Source organism: Aquarana catesbeiana, linkage group LG03 (genome assembly GCF_042186555.1).
Source record: "Aquarana catesbeiana isolate 2022-GZ linkage group LG03, ASM4218655v1, whole genome shotgun sequence".
Classification (NCBI taxonomy): Eukaryota; Metazoa; Chordata; class Amphibia; order Anura; family Ranidae; genus Aquarana; species Aquarana catesbeiana.
The window spans coordinates 129,263,036-129,281,028 of record NC_133326.1 but is presented as its reverse complement, the minus strand read 5'-3'; the positions used below and the strand labels follow the sequence as shown (position 1 = coordinate 129,281,028).

At 46.4% G+C, this 17,993-nt stretch overlaps 1 protein-coding gene across 1 annotated transcript in view; it reads right to left on the bottom strand.

Annotated features, from left to right (window-relative positions):
* Positions 1-17,993, bottom strand: part of LOC141131674 (uncharacterized) — a 40,322-nt gene that overhangs the window by 19,451 nt on the left and 2,878 nt on the right. The window contains exons 2-3 of the mRNA XM_073619219.1: positions 6,226-6,887; positions 3,561-4,208 (exon numbers count right to left, since the gene is read on the bottom strand). Coding sequence (XP_073475320.1) covers positions 3,561-4,208; positions 6,226-6,787 — 1,210 coding nt within the window. The 5' untranslated portion in view covers positions 6,788-6,887. The remainder of the gene's footprint in view (positions 1-3,560; positions 4,209-6,225; positions 6,888-17,993) is intronic.

The window sequence follows — 17,993 nt, the reverse complement described above, 5'->3', positions numbered from 1 at the left end:
AGCCCATCGCGCTGCACGCAAGATGTTTTCCCGGCCAGGGCTGACTGATCATTCGGCACCAGTGTTAATTTTGGCAGCAAATTTCAATCAATCTCGCCCAGGGACTGTGACGGCATAAGGGGGCGGGGTCACCGCCTATATAAGTCATAGCAGAGCGCCCAGACAGCATTACAGCCGGAGAGAGCGTCGTGTCAACATCGGAAGAAGAGAAGAGGGAAGAAGGCGATGCAGAAGTCCAGACCACCGCTAGCAAAAGAGCGGCAGAAGATAGCGGAGGAGCCGGCAGAAGAACCGGATACCGGTAGAAGAGGCCGGAGGGACCCCCGAAGTCGGAAGAAGATCCCAGGAGCTGTCTAATAAATTACTTTAAAAACCTGTGTAGTGTGTTTTTTTATTGACACTTTTTCCCTAGGTGAAAGGGTAGAGGTACAATGTACCCCATACTCATTCACATAGGGTGGGGGGCCGGGATCTGGGGGCCCCCTTGTTAAAAGGGGTCTCCCGGATTCCGATAAGCCCCCCGCCCGCAGACCCCGACAACCAACGGCCAGGGTTGTCGGGAAGAGTCCCTTGTCCTCATCAACATGGGGACAAGGTGCTTTGAGGTGGAGGGGGACCGCAGGGCACCCCCCTCCCCCAAAGCACCCCCCTATGTTGAGGGCATGCGGCATGGTACGGTTCAGGAGAGGGGGCGCTCGCTCGTCCCCACCCCCTTTCCTGACCGGCCGGGCTGCATGCTCGGATCGGGGTCTGGTATGGACTTTGGGCGGGACCCCACGCCGTTTTTTCGACGTAGGGGGTTCCCCTTAAAATCCAGACCAGACCTATGGGCCTGGTATGCCCCGCAAGGTGTCAATCTCGCCGATAAAAGCGCCGAGACTGACTACCTTTTCTAGTCCTGTCGTACCCGTGTCACGTTCAAAATGAACGGACTTGTCCGTGTGTGGGCAAGTCCGTCCATTCGGAAAGTCCGCCGTAACTCCGTCGGGAAGACCGGCGGACCTAGTCTGCCGGAAAGTCCGGTCGTGTGTAGGCAAGTCTGTCCGTTCAGAAAGTCCGTCGGGAAGACCGTCGGACCTAGTTTCCCAGAAAGTCCGGTCGTATGTACGCTGCATTTGTCTTTTGACTAAAATGGCATTTTAGTTTTAGTCATATTTTACTCATCTCAATTGTTTTAGTCGTATTTTAGTCAACTAAAATAGTATTAATTTAGTCAACTAAAATGTTTTAGTCGCTTTAGTCGACGAAACTAATACTGTCGGGCACCCAGGGTCAGTAGGCGGCCCCATGTCCTCCCATCTCCCAGCTTCCCCCCCTCTCCACTGGGCCTCGGATCTCCTGCCATGTGATAAACCCGTCTGGATGCCTGCTGTGGCTCCCTGACCTCCTCTCCAGTGTGCAATCCTGCACAAAGCCAGCACACTGCAGACATGACTCGGGATAGCAAGAAACAAGGGACCCTAACAGGGCAAAAAAGGTCCCATCTCTCTGTGTCTGCTCACAAACTACACATCCCAGCATGCCCAGCCGGACACAGGCTGCTGGGGCATCATGGGACTTGTAGCTGTGGATTGGATGTTGAGTGTAGGGCACATTCCTGCTGACCTGTCAGTGGGCATAGGACCAGTAGCTGAGTGTGCATACCTATCCAATGCTGACTGCTGGAAGTTCGCCCTCATCAGGAGTTAATTGCTCCAATCTGATTTCATCCAGGACACAAAATCCCCTTACTAAAGCCCCATACACACGGGCCGAATGTTGGGAGACATCAGCCAGTTCAATAAAAAGTCAGACATTTGGCTTGTCTGTATGTCAGTCTGTCCGACAGACGGGCATGCCAGAAAACCAGCAGCCAACCAACTCCTGATCGGCGCTCGCAGCCAATTCGCGCTGATTGAAGTGTTCTGGCAGGGGGACCATCCCCCTGTCAGAATACAACAGCTCAGTGGGGGAGATCACTGTACTAACATCAGATCGTTAGTACAGCGGCTCCGACCAGAGCGGTCAGTTTTGCACAGAGCAGATCCTCCTCTTCTCGGGTCCCTTTTCTGTGCTCTTGGCCCCTCCCTCCTGTTGAGAGCCCCAACAGCAAGCAGCTTGCTATGGGGGCACCCAAGCGGAGCCGCAGCTCCCTGTGTCTGTTCAGACATGGAGCCACGGCCCGGCTCCCTCCCCTCTCTCTCCTCATTGGCTCATTGAATTTTATTGACAGCAGTGGAAGCCAATGGCGCTTTGCTGTTGTCTCAGCCAATGAGGAGAGAGAGTCCCAGACAGCCAAGTCTCTCAAGCAACATCACTGGATTGAGATGGGTAAGTATTAGGGGGGCTGCTGCACACAGATTGTTTTTTAACTTAATGCATAGAATGCATTAAGATAAAAAACGTTCCGTTTTTACAACCACTTTAGGCTTGCCATACACGGTTCGAATTTTGTTCAGTTCCTGATGAACCAGACAAAATTTTGTTTCTAGGTGGCCCTGTCCGCCTTCTCCCATTTAAACATCCTCTGATGAGGAGCCAGGCAGAAAACTGACCAACAGAGGCTGCAACCAATTCCAGCAGGAGGATTCATCTATCGGTGTTGTATAGCATAGATGGAGGAATCTGCAGGCTGTACAAAAAATCTCAGTGTATGGCGAGCTTAGTCCGTAGGGTTCAATATTGAGTTGGCCCACCCTTTGCAGCTATAACAGCTTCAACTCTTCCGGGAAGGCTGTCCACAAGGTTTAGGAGTGTGTCTATGGGAATGTTTGACCATTTGTGAGGTCAAGTACAGATGTGGATGAGAAGGCATGGCTCGCAGTCTCTGCTCTAATTCATCCCAAAGGTGTTCTATCGGGTTGAGGTCAGGACTCTGCACAGGGCAATCAAGTTCCTCCACCCCAAACTCACTCATCCATGTCTTTATGAACCTTGCTTTGTGCACTGGTGTGCAGTCATGTTGGAACAGGAAGGGGCCATACCCAAACTGTTCCCACAAATTTGGGAGCATGAAATTGTCCAAAATGTCTTGTTATGCTGATGCCTTAAGAGTTGCCTTCACTGGAACTAAGGGGCCAAGCCCAACCCCTGAAAAACAACCCCGCACCATAATCCCCCCTCCACCAAATGATTTGGACCAGTGCACAAAGCAAGGTCAATAAAGACATGGTTGAGTGAGTTTGGAGTGAAGGAACTTGACTGGCCTGTACAAAGTCCTGACCTCAACCCGATAGAACACCTTTGAGATGAATTAGAGAGAAGACTGCGAGCCAGGCCTTCTTGTCCAACATCAGTGCCTGACCTCACAAAATGCACTTCTGGAAGAATGGTCAAACATTCCCATAGACTAAACCTTGTGGAAAGCCTTCCCAGAAGAGTTGAAGCTGTTATAGGCTAACTCAATATTGAACCCTACGGACTAAGACTGGGATGCCATTAAAGTTCATGTGTGTCTAAAGGCAGGCATCACTATACTTTTTGATAATATAGTGTACAGTATATACTGAAACAAGATAAAATCAGCTGTGTGCGCAATAACCTAGTTATCAGCATTATGATTTGAGGCACCTTTTTCTTACCTTGGTGTACGCTCTGGTGTTCTTGGAACATACTTTGCTCCAAAAACCTCTGACTGCATGATGGGCCCATGTGGGGCTCTTCTGCAGTGCCTGCATTGTTGGTCAATTTATCTCTATCATCAGAGTCCACTTCAAAGTCTGGCTCCAGGTACGTCCTTAGGGATGTGCATTTTCTCTGGTGTGCGACCAGCTGTGATGCTCCAGAAAAGCTCTTCTCACACTGGAATGATTTTTGCCTCCTGTGAACTTTCTGGTGCTGAAATAAGCTTGAGTAGCGGTTAAAGCACTTTCCACAGTCAGGACAAATGTTTAGGATTTTTGGAGAATGAGTTCTCAGGTGTCTGACCATAGAAGATTTGAGGCCGAACCTCTTCCCGCACTGCGCACACATGAAGCGTTTCTCCCCTGTGTGGACTCTCTGATGGACAATAAGGGAAGACTTCCGGGTGAAACTTTTCCCACACTCAGCACACACAACGCGTCTCTCTATACTGTTCATATTCCCCTCCGTGTGATTATATTCATCTTCTAACTGACCAGAACCGTTAGTCCTAACCAGCTGAGAGGATGTATCTGAATCGGACTTATGGCCAATAGAGCTGCCATTTGTGAGTCCACAAACGCTGACAGCAGGCAACAAAGGCTTGGCTGAAAAATAAAATTTAAATGCACTATTAGAAATCCAATGTTTAAGATCTTTATAAAGAATAGTTCTATATTTTAAAGCAAACCTGTCTTGTGGCCCTGCAGCCTACACATATATTTGCAAATGTGTGCAAACTAAACCTCTGGTTTTAACTTAAAAGTGTTAGATGGGACAATTTGTTTTTCTTTTTTGCAAACTGGCTGGTAAGTGAGTTTGGAATTTTTCTTTGTTGTTTTTTTGACATGTGTCACCCTTCCATGTGCTTCTTGCTGTAAAGACCAGTTACAGGCTGGGGTGGTTACCATTTGTTTGTACCGTCTTGTATACTGCCACAATTACCTAAATCTGCCTAATCACTTATTATGCAAAAATAGTTCCCCAACCTCTAGCAGGAGGAGTTAAAAAAAAAAAAACAAACCCTAACAGCACTTTTCTGGCACTATGGCCTGTGATAAATTCAAGAATCCCTGCCTCCTGTTTTGGTAGCTTTCCCGATAAATGTGTCGGATTCAGGTAGTTCTTAATAGCGCCACTTTTACAAAGTGGCGCTATTAATGGACTAAATTAAAAAACAACTACCTCTACCTCTGATAAGGAAACTGGAGGTAATTAACACCTTGGCGCCAAGCACGTGCAAATATGCGTCCTCTCGGCGGCCGGGCCTTGGCACTGAGCTGTCGCATTTTTGTGTGAAATAGCGTCCATAGAACTGTGCCGTGAGCGCCGCCTCCAGCACAGTGACTGGTGGCTCACAAAAAGATCCTGATCGCTGCTTGTGATCGGGAGTTTTCCAATCATGTGACCGCCATGACAGCCAATCATGGCAGTCATATGGTCACAAGCCACACCCCACCTCCAGGCATTCCAAACCCCTCAATGGGCCGGCACGAGCCAGTGCCAAGTGGTTAAGGCCAATTATAAGCTGGTGTACAGAGACAGGCAGATTGCCTGTCTCTGTACGCAATGTAGCAGGTGGCATATTTGCTGTCGCTACCCCTTCCCCTTCCCCTTCCCACCTATCACTGATTGTTAAGGACATTGTTAGCTTGTTCCTCATCAGGTCCACTCTCCCAATGTGATTGACAGCAAGCAGTAGATAGATTCTATAGCCCATTGATAACGAACCTTAGCAAACCCTAGCACCCTAGATGTTTTGGAACTATATTTCCCATGATGCTCAACTACACTGCAGAGTGCATGAGCATCATGGGAAATGTAGTTCCAAAACATCTGGGGTGCTAAGGTTTGCCATCACTGCTATAGCCATTAGCAAGCTATTGGCCAAGGATTCACTCACTGCCAGCTGTCAATCGTGAGAGATGAGACCCTATTAGGGAACTATTATCTGTAAATACTCATTTCGCCCACCCAGCTTTAAAACTCTACCTGTTACAATATCTGTTATACATGTACCTGTTGCATCTGTGTACAGATCTCTGTGACTGAATGAGGCGGCTGTGGAGGTGAAGCCCTGTACATCTGGGCTAATTTCAAAAGTGTCAGTGGCTGCAGGGGAAGGGCGTGGGTGGGACAAATAGCACCATGTTACACCTGTGACGTGTAAAAGATGAAGTTAGCCTTTAAAGGCTCTTTAACTCCAGACAGCCATGCTGACTAGACAGCTGCCGGTGTGTGCTGGCAGGAAGAGTGCAGATGTGCCAATACTGTGCACGGCACCATTTATCTTTTTTTTTTGTTTTGCAAACTTTATTAAAATGTCAAAAATTACATTTCAGAAAGCTCTTTTTACACAGTGGCATTGGGATGCATTAGTTTGCGTTGCAACCAGCTGCATGCAGTTTTTTTTTCAGCGCATACCCTGGGCACTAAAGGAAACCGGGGATTTTACCTTGTCTTGCACTGGGACTGTGCTTGGCAGTCCTGCCTACAGCAGTCCCAGCATGCTTGGTGTGAACAAATCCTAAAAACATTGGCGTTTGTTACTTGTTGGCTGTGTAAAATATAAACCCATTAATTTCCGGTAGGAAGTGACTTTAAAGCCAATATACTTTTCCTCACCGATGCGTCTCCCCTGGTGTCTGATAAGGGAATTGCTCCTTCTAAAGCCTTTCTTGCACACATTAGCTTCCTCTGCTCTGTTGAGGATGGGGACATGATCCACAGCATTAGAACTTCTTTCAAAACTTCCCTTTCTTCCATGTATCCTCTGATGGACCACAAGTTCTGATGTTTGAACAAAACTCTTCCTGTACTCACAGCATTTATAGTGTCTATCTCCTTTATGGACTTTCTGGTGCTGAAAAAGGCTGGAATAGCGAGGGAAGCATTTGCCACAATCTGGACATATGAAATTCCCGGTCTTTGGGATGTGGATCCTCAGGTGTCTGACCATGGACGACTTGAGACCAAACCTCTTCCCACACTGTGTACACATGAAGAGTTTCTCTCCTGTATGGACTCTCTGATGGACAATAAGAGAAGATTTTCGGGTGAAACTTTTCCCGCACCGAGTACAGATATATCTCTTTTGTCCATTGTAGTTCTCTTTCCCAAGGTCAGTTTTATGATCACCATTTTCCACCTTTTCATTCATTTCTGCCTGTCTACCACTGTTCTGCATATACTAGTATTGGAGGATGTTTCACTCTCTGTTCCTGTAGCCATGCTGTGCTCTTGCATGTTGTAATCATATCCAGACATATAGGGAGGATTTTCTTCTCCTAAAAAAAGGATTAATAAAACAATGATCTATTACATATTACTGGTAGTGCAGAACACAATATACCACCCAATATATGAGTGGGTGGAGTTTTCTCAGAAAAACATACACGCTTCTGATGCAAGTGGCCAGGACCGGGGCAAGGGGTGGGCAGGAGGGGAAATCAGTGCCGAATTACAATGCAGCGCCACCAGTGCCAGTACCAGCAATCAGTGCCCATCAGTGCCAGAAATCAGTGCCCATTAGTGATGCCAGTCAGTGCTGCCCATCATTTCCCACCATTGCTGCCCATCAGTGCCACCAACAGTGCCCACCAGTGCACACAAGTGCCACCCATCAGTGCCGCTCAGTGCCAGCTATCAGTGCCCATAAGTGTGGCATATTAGTGCCTCCTCATCAGTGCAGCCTATCAGTGCCCATTAGTGCCGCCTCATCGGCGCACATAAGTGAAGGAGAAAAATTACTTACTTACAAAATTTACTGACAGAAACGAAGAAAAACTTTTTATTTTTTCAAAATTTTCGATCTTTTTTTTTGTAAAAAAATAAAAAACCTAGCAGTGATTAAATACCACCAAAAGAAAGCTTTAGTTGTGTAAAGAAAAATTGACAGTTACTTACCGATAACTGTTTTTCTAGGATATCTTCCAGGACGGCACACCTGAGAGATGAGAGGCTCCTCCCTACAGGAAACACAATCAATCGACAGCTGTTTTAAGTCCCCACCCTTCCCCTTGATCCTCAGTTTGTAGAGAAGTAACTCCTGAACCTGGTTCACAAGGGAAATCATTCCTCATAGGTACTCACCTTCTAGTGTTCTACCATTTTCCCTCCTCCAACGGGCGGGAAGTAGGCCTGCCGTCCTGGAAGATATCCTAGAAAAACAGTTATCGGTAAGTAACTGTCAATTTTCTCTAGTCAGCTTCCAGGACGGCACACCTGAGAGGATAATCAAGTACCTCAGGCCTACCTTAGGGTGGGACCACTGCAAGACCCTCTTGGCGAACCTTGGTTCTGCAGTGAGTTTTACCTCCACTCCATATGCTTGATGAAGGTATTATAGCTGGATCATGCAGCTGGTCTGCATGTCTACTCCACCGATGTCCCTGCCTTCTCTGCTTCGGATGCAGGACCTAGGTGGAGTGGGCTCTTAAAGATGGAATCAGAAAACACGTTAAACTTGTAGGTTATCAATGTTGCCTGTCTCACACATCTAACAACCCTGGCCTATTGTGCCTGTAGGTGCTACTTAGAACCCTTAAAGGTTAATCAGAGACCTGTGTTGTAAGACAAGGACACTAATTGATCACTAAGAGGGCCTGTCTAACACTACCCTGTTCAGGGAATTAAAACTGCAAAAAAAGGTGGGCCCCTAACAGACAACCTTTTTTGTTCATTTTTATCTTTACATCAGCCAAGACTAAAGGGAAGCCTACTTAAGGGTAATAGATTAACCGAGGCTTGATCCCTGGGTTTAAGGCATGCCCACTCTGTGGCTTTACTTACGCCAAAGTGCCTACTTCAGGAGAATAAAGTTCATAGCAGGAGTATAACACTTATACTGCTACATCTAGTTCTGCTAGAAGGGTGAGATGAAGGCCATGCACCGAGCCGTAACCTATTCGGTCGGGTGGACATCTTTATACTTCATCTTCAGGTCATAATACTCCTCTGAACAGAACTTCCCAAGTTCTTATTAAACAGGGTGATTCTTTATCGCCTTCCTCCAGTGTCCTATAACCCTACTGGGCTTCAACCCTAGGAAATGGTTCCAGCATTCCTGAATGTATGGGGCTGAGGCTTTCTGACATGTGACGTCTGCCGCCAGAACTCCAGGCCCCTCCACGGAAAAGAGGGCTGAAATACAAAAGGTGATACATGCATTATTAATATCACAAATTAAAAAAGATCATAGATTGTGGACCCAGCACAATAGATTTAGACAAAAAGGACACAAGCATAGACAATAATGTGTATCTGAGTGTGGCTAGCTAAACCAACATATCAAATATGGGAGAGACCCAAATCTGAACTTCAATGTAGACAAACAGTCCTCACAGTCTGGTTTTCTGATGTGCAGCCAATCTGTAAAAACATTAAGACACACGCAAACCCTCAGTCTTGGTTCACACTGGGACGACTTGTCAGGCGACCTAGTCACCTGACAAGTAGCGTCCTGTTCTGTGCAATGGAGCCGTTCTAAATCGGCGCGATGCAAGTCGCTCCGGCTTAGAAAAAAGGTTCCTGTACGACTTTGGGGGCAACTTGCATAGACTTCCATACAGAAGTAGTTTCGCAAGTCGCCGCTGAGTCATGTCCTGGGTCGCCTGAGGCAGTCGCGCTGTAAGTCGTGCTGCCTTAGTGTGAACCGACCCTAAATGCTGCGTGTTTCTGAAGTGCAGCTAGCTAGGTCATAACTGATAGAGAGAGATATATACACACACACACATACATATACATACACATACATACATACACATAAAGGACGGGAGTCCTGTTTACGGTGGAGTTTTACTGATGTACAGCAAAACAGGGCAATAAATATAAGACAGAAAGACCCAAACTTCTATGTTGCGTATTTCTGATGAACCACCAAATACAGTTATAAGATCAATATGGTACTGGCTAGCTAAACCAACATAACAAGACAATATCTTTTCTGTTATGCAGTTCTGTAGTGCAGTCACATAGAACCAACATGGAAAGAACCCAAGCAACCTGCAGCATTGTGTTTTTCCGAAGTGCAGTAAGGTAAGGGAATCTGAAACAGAAAGCACCAACAAGCTTCAATGTTGAGTATTTCTGCTGTGCAGCCACATAAAAACAGACAGCCTTCCTAGCTGCGATCTTTCTGGTGTATTGCAAAGTAAGGCAATAAACTCCATGATGTCTATTCTTGTGTGTAGCAAAACCTCAACCAGAAGGGAAACTTAGGGCTCCCACACCTGTGCGACCCAACCTGCAACCGCAAAAACGCAAGAGAAAAGTCATAAACTATGGCTTCCAATGGGAACCAATTGTGTCTGTGCAACTCCAGGTCGCGGCGCCACCAAGCAGACCCTGCTTTCTGGATCCACAGACCTCAAGATTACACAGGTCGCAGGTAACTTGCAATTTTCAGGTTGAACAAGCGAGGGGTCCCCAATGCTGTATCTCCCTGGAGGCGTGCAGCCAACAACCCCCTGCTGTGTATCCTTAAGAAGCAGCAAGGTAGAACAATGAGAAACAGAAAAGACACCCCTCACTGCTGTGCCTTTCTGATATGCAGCCGATAAGGCAGTAAATATAGAACATACAGGACACAAACAATCTTCAATCTTTGTGTATGTCTGATGTGTAGTAATATACCAATACTGAGCAGATACGCCACCATCCTCAATGTGTCTCCCTGCTGAGGCAGTAAAAACAAATCAGAAAAGGACAAGCAACCCCACTGCTGTGTCCCCTCTGATATGCAGCCAATAAGGCAGTAAATGTAAGACATAAAGGGACAGACAACCTTCAATCTTGTATATATCTGATGTGCAACAATATAACAATCTGAATAGAGATAGCACATCCATATTGAAGGGATTTGGCATGCGACTCAACATGTAAAATCGCATGCCTAAAATCGGCAACCTTTGCCGTTAATAGCACTGTCAGCCTGACGCCACTTTGCGGGGCTGCACCTATTACCAAAAGGCAGTACCAGTACTACCCCTGGCACAGGTTCAATTTGTATTTCCCCACAATTCAGGACCATCAATCTTCACTACTGCCTTTCTAATAAGCAACCAATAAGGCAGTAATACAGGACACAAAAAACCCCAGACAGAACTCAATTTTGAGTATGTCTGATGTGCAGCAATATAACAAATATGAGCAGAGATGTCATAAAACTCAATGATGTGCATTTCCGCCATGCGTCACAAGACCAGAAAGTACAGACCACCTTCCCTGTTGTATTTTTCTGATCTGTAGCCAAATAAGGCAGTACCTTTAGGATATAACAGACAACAACAAAGCTTCAGTGCAGTGTATTTCTGATGTACAGCACTATACCCCTTATGAGCAGAGATGTCACAAATCTCAATGTGTATTTCTGCTGTGCCACAAAATATCCCAGCAAGGACAAACCTTCACTACTGAGGTCTACTGGTGAATCCCTTTATGCAATAACCAAACAGAGCAATTTGATCCCTAGGCATAGCCTGGGCTGTAGATACTAACACTTCACCCCCCAGTGAAGGAGCAAATTCTAAAAATGGTTAGACACCTTACCATAGTAGCTGTTGTCCTACCTTACCTCCGTAGACTGCGCAAATGCTGGTCAGCTCACACACAGGTGGGGCTGATCAGAAACTAAAGTCTCAATGAGCCCCGCCCTAGAGACCAATTTAGGACAGCCTCTAGAAAAGGTGATCACCAATTTAGCCTGGAGGAAAATAGCCACCTGCAGGCCTTAAACAAGCAATCATGTATCTATCTAGCTCTTGCATATGTTTGCACAGAAAATCCTTAATTAAAGGATATAGGAAGCGATTTATGGTAAATCGCCTTTAGATCTGTCACTGAGTTGACTGCAGCCCAAACCAACAAAAAAGGTTTTTCTTACCTCCTGCACTTCAATATAACCACAATGTAAAGGTGGAGTGGGAGGTTGGGGCTTATGACTTCAGATTCCTAGCAGCTGGGCTAATAGGGCCATATAACCTAGTGCACCTGCTGACCAGGAGAACTTACTCCTGAATCCTTCAACCATTGCACAATCCATAAATTGTTCAGTGGTATACCTGGCCTGTAAGGAACTCTTTGTATCTACCAGGTCCTCCCCCCCCCTTCGCTCTATTCATCCCTACTAATGTCCCACAACCGGACATGTAGGGAGAGTGTTGGAAACCTACTGTTGTGATAACCACAGTGTCTCTGCTGTAAGAGGGAGCTGTGGCTGGTGGTATTAGCAGTAGCTTCTGGGCTATTTTGTTATGCAGACCCCAGGTCCTGCACTGCACCACTTAGTAAATACAGGGGGAAGGGGAAGAAATGCCTTACCTACCTCTTTCCCATCTGAGGTGGTTTAGGCACACTCGCTCCTCTGCACCACTAGTCCACCATACAGCATCTCTGATGTAAGAGGGAGCTGTAGCTGGTGTTTTTAGCAGAAGCTTCTGGGCTATTTGAATCTAGACCCCAGGGGAGATTATCTCAAATGCCCAGAAACCATCAGGCTGGGATTGGGGATTTTGCAGCTAAATTCCCAAGGTAAAGGAAAGTACTCACCGTTGTAGTCTTCCCCTTTTTCCACAGCCACCGGGCTTGCTTTTCCATCCTTATGGTCCACACGCAAGGAGGATAGCCGCCAAAGTGCCCCCCCCCCAACTACTGTCCCCATAGGGAGCTGCAAGGTTAGGCTGTGTCCTGCCAGTCAGTATATACACCTGGGGGGGGGGGGGGCAATGCCGTACGTTCCTCATTCCATTCTGGAGGTGGTTTAGGCAGACATCCACCGTAGTGAACTGGTGCCTCCTCGAAAGGAGGATGTGGGCGCCTGCTCCTGCTGACTCTCAGCCTTCCCTCCTGGGTAAGAACGCGGGTCGTTCAAGCGGCGCCCTCCCCAGCAGCCCACGCGGGCTACCAGGGGCCCAGGAGTCGGGGGCCCTGGAAAGAACTGACAGCCAGCACCCCTGTCTGAACGGACGCCCGGACAGGTAAGGGGGGGAGACAGGAAAAAGGCCCCTGAAGTTCTGGGGACACCACTGTACCCAGGGGCCTTCAGCTCTCAGGGGGGCTCTTCCAGTTTCTGCTGCCCCCCCTGAGGAAAGGATAGGGGAACCCCCCAGGAAGGATAAATATATCCGGCCAGACCCAGAGGCCCATCAGGTACTAACCAGGCCCGACCCTGCTTTGCCTCCGAGATCCTACGAGATCGGGCAGGCGGCGCCCTCTTTCACTTTCAGGGTGATGTGGCCGTAGGCCTTCCCCAGGCATTTGGTCCGGCTCCCAGGGGGGGACCACCAGCGCCAGGCTTCGGGTCATTTGAAAAAAACAAACGGTTTCGCTGTGTAGGGAGAAACACAATCAAAAACTGAGGATCAAGGGGAAGGGTGGGGACTTAAAACAGCTGTCGATTGATTGTGTTTCCTGTAGGGAGGAGCCTCTCATCTCTCAGGTGTGCCGTCCTGGAAGATGACTAGAGAAATGATACAATTTTCACATGGTTACAGTGTAGCATGACCGCACAAGTGTCATTCAAAGTGTGACAGCGCTGAAAGCTGAAAATTGGCCTGGGAAGGAAGGGGGTGAAAGTGCCCTGTAGGCAAGTGGTAAATCCAGCATTTTCATGATTCATGTAACAAGTACAGGGCAGTTCTCTGCTCTGAGAGATGAAAAGAAACAATGTATCATTTGGTTCTTTTAGATCAAAGGAATGAACTTTGGTCTCTAAATGAGGTCAGTTTGACCACTTAAAGACTAAGCCTTTTTTTGATACTTGTTGCCTACAAGTTAAAATCTGTATTTTTTGCTAGAAAATTACTTAGAACCCTCAAAAATGATATATATTTTTTTAGCAGAGATCCTAGAATAAAATGGTGGTCATTGGAATATTTTATGTCACACTGTATTTGTGCAGCAATCTTTCAATTGCAATTGTTTGGGAAAAAATACACTTCAATGAATTTAAAAAAAAAAAAAAAAAAAAACTAAACAGTAAAGTTAGCACAATTTTTTTGTAGAATGCGAAAGATGATGTTACGCCGAGAATCGTGATCTTTATTCTAAGCAAACAAATCGTGATTCTCATTTTACCCAGAATCATGCAGCTTTATTCCAGATCAGTGGCTCTGAACCAGCGGGCCACGGCTTCATGTCTGCTCTAACAACTACTGCTGTCACACTGTGCTCTGACATGCCCACTCTCCACCTCATCCACCCACAGGTGACACAAAAAAGAACACACTGTGCAAGTGCAACTACCTTCAGCTGGAAAACAAGCGACTATGCATGTACAGTGCGCACTCCATGCCAACCATGGGCAGCAGAAGCAAGGTGGCAGAGAATTGGTGCAGGGCGGTAAACCAAATTGACATCATACATTAGCAGCGGGGAGGGGGCGCAGTTCTGCATCATTGCCCTGGGTGCTGGATGAACCTATCCCTGTACTGCTAGTGACCCTACTGTGTGTACATGTGATCACTTGTATAACTCTAGGACAAGGACTGGAATGTACTATGTACAGTGCCATTTAAACTAGATCGAAAGCCAAAATGTATGTCTAATTAAAAAAGACCCTATCACCAGGCAGAAACTTTACCATAATTTTTAATCCCATCTCTGGGCATAACATACAATGGATTTTTAAATGCGAGCAGTGTAAGTATCAGAGTCTTAACTGATACCAGTTGCTTGCAGGGTTTGAGTGCAAGAGGAAGCACAAGAATGCAAAATCATTTTGTGCCCTGACAAGAATCATGCCAAGAGGAGGAGAGAACAGAGTGACAGAGAGATGAGTCCATCACTGTGCTGCTTCTCCTTTCACTGTCCAGTTACAGGCTGGGGGAGGGTCCAGGCTTAGAGGAAGTGGAATGAATGATAGTGGCTATCAGACCGAGGACATCCAGTGGCAGAAAAGAGCACTGCAAGGGGAATCTGTGGATTGAAGGTGTGTTGCAGAAAAGGCTGGCTTTATCATTTTCTTTTAATGAGCCCAGAAACTCCAATACTATTTACAAGCAAAGTTCATCTTCTGAAAATGCTGGTTGCTTGGGTCTAATACTTTCGAGCAACACATATACGGTATTACAAACTCAGAGAAAGAGTGCCAGAATAAAAGTCAGAAACCCTTATTTCATAATTCCAGGTGTGTGGTTTAAAAACTCCAACTTTATAATGAGAAAAATAAATAATTCCAGGTTTAATGGCACCCGGCATCATTCAGCTCAGTTCCCAGAGCATTAAAGCATTAGTAAAAAAAAAAATTTTAACTTATCCCTTACAGGTAAGTTTATAGTAAGTGAATGTGTGGTTTAGGAGCTATTCACCAGCTGGTGACATCTCTTGTGCAGTGCACTCTACATTCAGGGCACACTGTACCATCAATGCAGAGCGCTATGCCCTAATCGTGACTCCCATGCACATGTGTGGGAGTGATGTCAGCTGACAAGAGAGTTTGAACCCAGAAGGAAGACTGGGTGAAGATGGAAGGACCTGCAGCAGTGGCAGCTCACCACTGGAGGGCTCCTTTTCAACGCTCAATCTTTCATAATGTGTTATTCTTTGTTTGAAGCTTTCCAGCTCACACAGGGCTTTTACAGCCTTGTTACTGTCTGATCTTGTATAGTCAGCATCTGTTGGTGCCCCATGATCAGACTGTTTTTATTATAGTCTACAGGGAACTCCATATGCATTCTCCTTTAATACCAATTGCCTGATTAAGGCTGGGTTCACACTGGAACACGCTCCAGCTCACAGCATGGAGCACAGCACAGCGTATTCACATCTAGGCAAGTGAGGCCTTTTTTCCTGTATCCCTCCTTTTGTGTGTCCTGAGGAAGCGGACCAGCGAAACACGTTGACGCACAGGGGCCCACTTATCTGTGATTATGTTAAGACTCACAACACACGATCCGAAAATTGGATGACAGATCATCTGTTTTCCTTTGCATGCTAGTCGCATATCGAAAATGGAGAGGTTACTAAAGTACGACAGAATAAAAAAAAATTGGAAGTGATGTCATGAGTTGTATTTTGGGATAACAACTGTACTGATCAAACGAAAATCGTACGATCTGGTATCATATGAGAAAAATGTTCGTGTTTGTCCGATATAATAATTACGGATGAACTGTCGTGATCAGCTCCCGAAAGCTCTGTACTAACTATCTGATTATCGTACGATCGCTTTGAAAGCGGTATTTTTCGTCCGCTTTTCAGATCGTGTGTATGGGCCTTGAGTCTTCCACTTCCCCTCCCAACAGACTGGCAATGCTTCTGTCCACAGGTGTCTCCATTGCTCTTCAATGCAGAGGGGTGACATCCTAGGACAGGAAGTGTGTTACTGGTCAAATCACCAGGTGGAAACAAAGGAGAAAAAAAAAAAAAAAAGAAAACGAATGCAGCCCTCACATGCAAGGTTTGGCAAGCTGCAATATACTACATGTTTGGTTTTGGGTTGAGATACGCTCTCCCAGGGCAAGTCATCGGGCCTTGTTTGACTCACAGGAGAATGCTGCAAAGAGCAGAGTAATGTCATTACGACACAATTCAGGACCCATCCACCACCAAAGACCAGTCCGAAGACTTCAAGAAAAATAAAAGTGTACAAGTATGGGAAAACATTTGAGCGTGCTGGAGTTTGAGCGTTAGGCCTCATACACACTGGGCATTACCCGACTCGCCTAAATGCTTTTCTCCTGGCAGGAGAAAAGGGCTTTAAAAACACACCTAAACCATGCTTTTGCAAACGTGTTTAGGAGCATCAAGAGCCGATGTTCATTGATTGTTTCCAGCCAATATTAATTTATTCTGGCCATTGAAATAAATGAATGCTCAAGCACTGAACGCACCTATCACTTAGCGCTCCTCTCTCAAATACACAAGTAATGTTTTTTTTCTCTTCCTAAGTATGTGTGCGCGGACACAAAGACTAACATACAGAGGCGTTTACAGGCAGAAAAAAAAAAAAAAAAAGTCAAATGCCTGGAAAACTGGCATTTTTGAGCTGCAGAGTACATGAGGCTTTAAAGGGATTGTAAAGACAGAAGGTTTTTTTTATGCTATGCATTAAGATAAAAAGGCTTTCTCTGTGTAGCAGCACCCCTAATACTTACCTGAGATCCCTCTCTGTCCAGCGGTGATATCCACAAACGTCTCAGCCGTCTGAGATTCTTCTTGCTGATTGGCTAGCTGACAGCAGCAGGAGACAATCAGGGGAGAGAGGGGCAGGGCCGGCCGAATCGGGCTCCATGTCTGAATGGACACAGGGAGCTGTAACTCAGCTCAGGTGCCCCCATAGCAAGCTGCTTTCTGTGGGGGCACTTAACAGGAGGGAGGGGCCAGGATCACAGAAGAGCGACCTGAGAAGAGGAGGATCTGGGCTGCTCTGTGCAAAACTACTACACAGAGGAGGTAGGTATAACATGTTTGTTATTTTTATAGGGACAAAAACGAGACTTTACAATCATTTTAACCTTTTCCAGCTGGCCGTATGCATATATGCAGCCCTAGCTAAACATCTTTCTGTGCTGAGAGTGTACACTCTGCGCACTCCTACCACAGAGACCAGCGGGTACCGGAAAGCTCCTGATGCATACTTGTACTCGGGAGCTTTCCAATCATGTGAGGTCTCGTGTTCAGCATGCCCGTCTCCCACCATTTAAAACCTCTTAATAAACCGGGGGTCCACCTATCTATCGTTCTTTTTTTATTTTGCGTTCATTCACAAACTTTTCTTCTCAGCATTACATACTCACATATTGTGTGTAATATGTCTGCCTGTGTCAGATTTCGTCGGAAAGAATAACTTATATTATTCACTGCAGGCAGTTTCCATCTTCATTGTGGGCATTTGAAGCCCACAAGCATTTACTTCCTGGATGTGGTGAATGCTGTGCTCCCAGCATTCACCGCTCGTTCCCGCACATGCTCAGTGGCATCCTGGGAAGCCTGAGACTAGCTCCCAGGAGTCTGGGAGAGACTAGAAACACGCCTACTCCCACGGGAGGAGAACCAGGAAGTGCAAAGAAGAATAGAAAAATAAAAGGTAATTACGGCGATTTAAATTTTTTTAAACGGCATGTCAGCATCTAGGCAAGGAAGAGAATACATACAGATATTGTTCAAAATTTGGGTGGAACCCCGCTTTAAAGGGCCGGGAGCGGCAGTGGGAAGGGGGTTAAACTGTTGGATCTCCTTCACAGAAAAAGTATAAAAAAAGTGAACCAACTCTGTGCACCCCCCACTGCCCTGGTCCCTTGAATGTCACACGCCATCCCAAACAGCACCCGGCATCACCGCCTCCCTTTACCCGGTCCATGGTGCGGGCTGCATCCCAGGAACACATTACATGGAAGTGGGCTTGTTTGTACTGCAGCCAGTCAACCATCCTAGTAGCATCTCTCCGCTTCTCA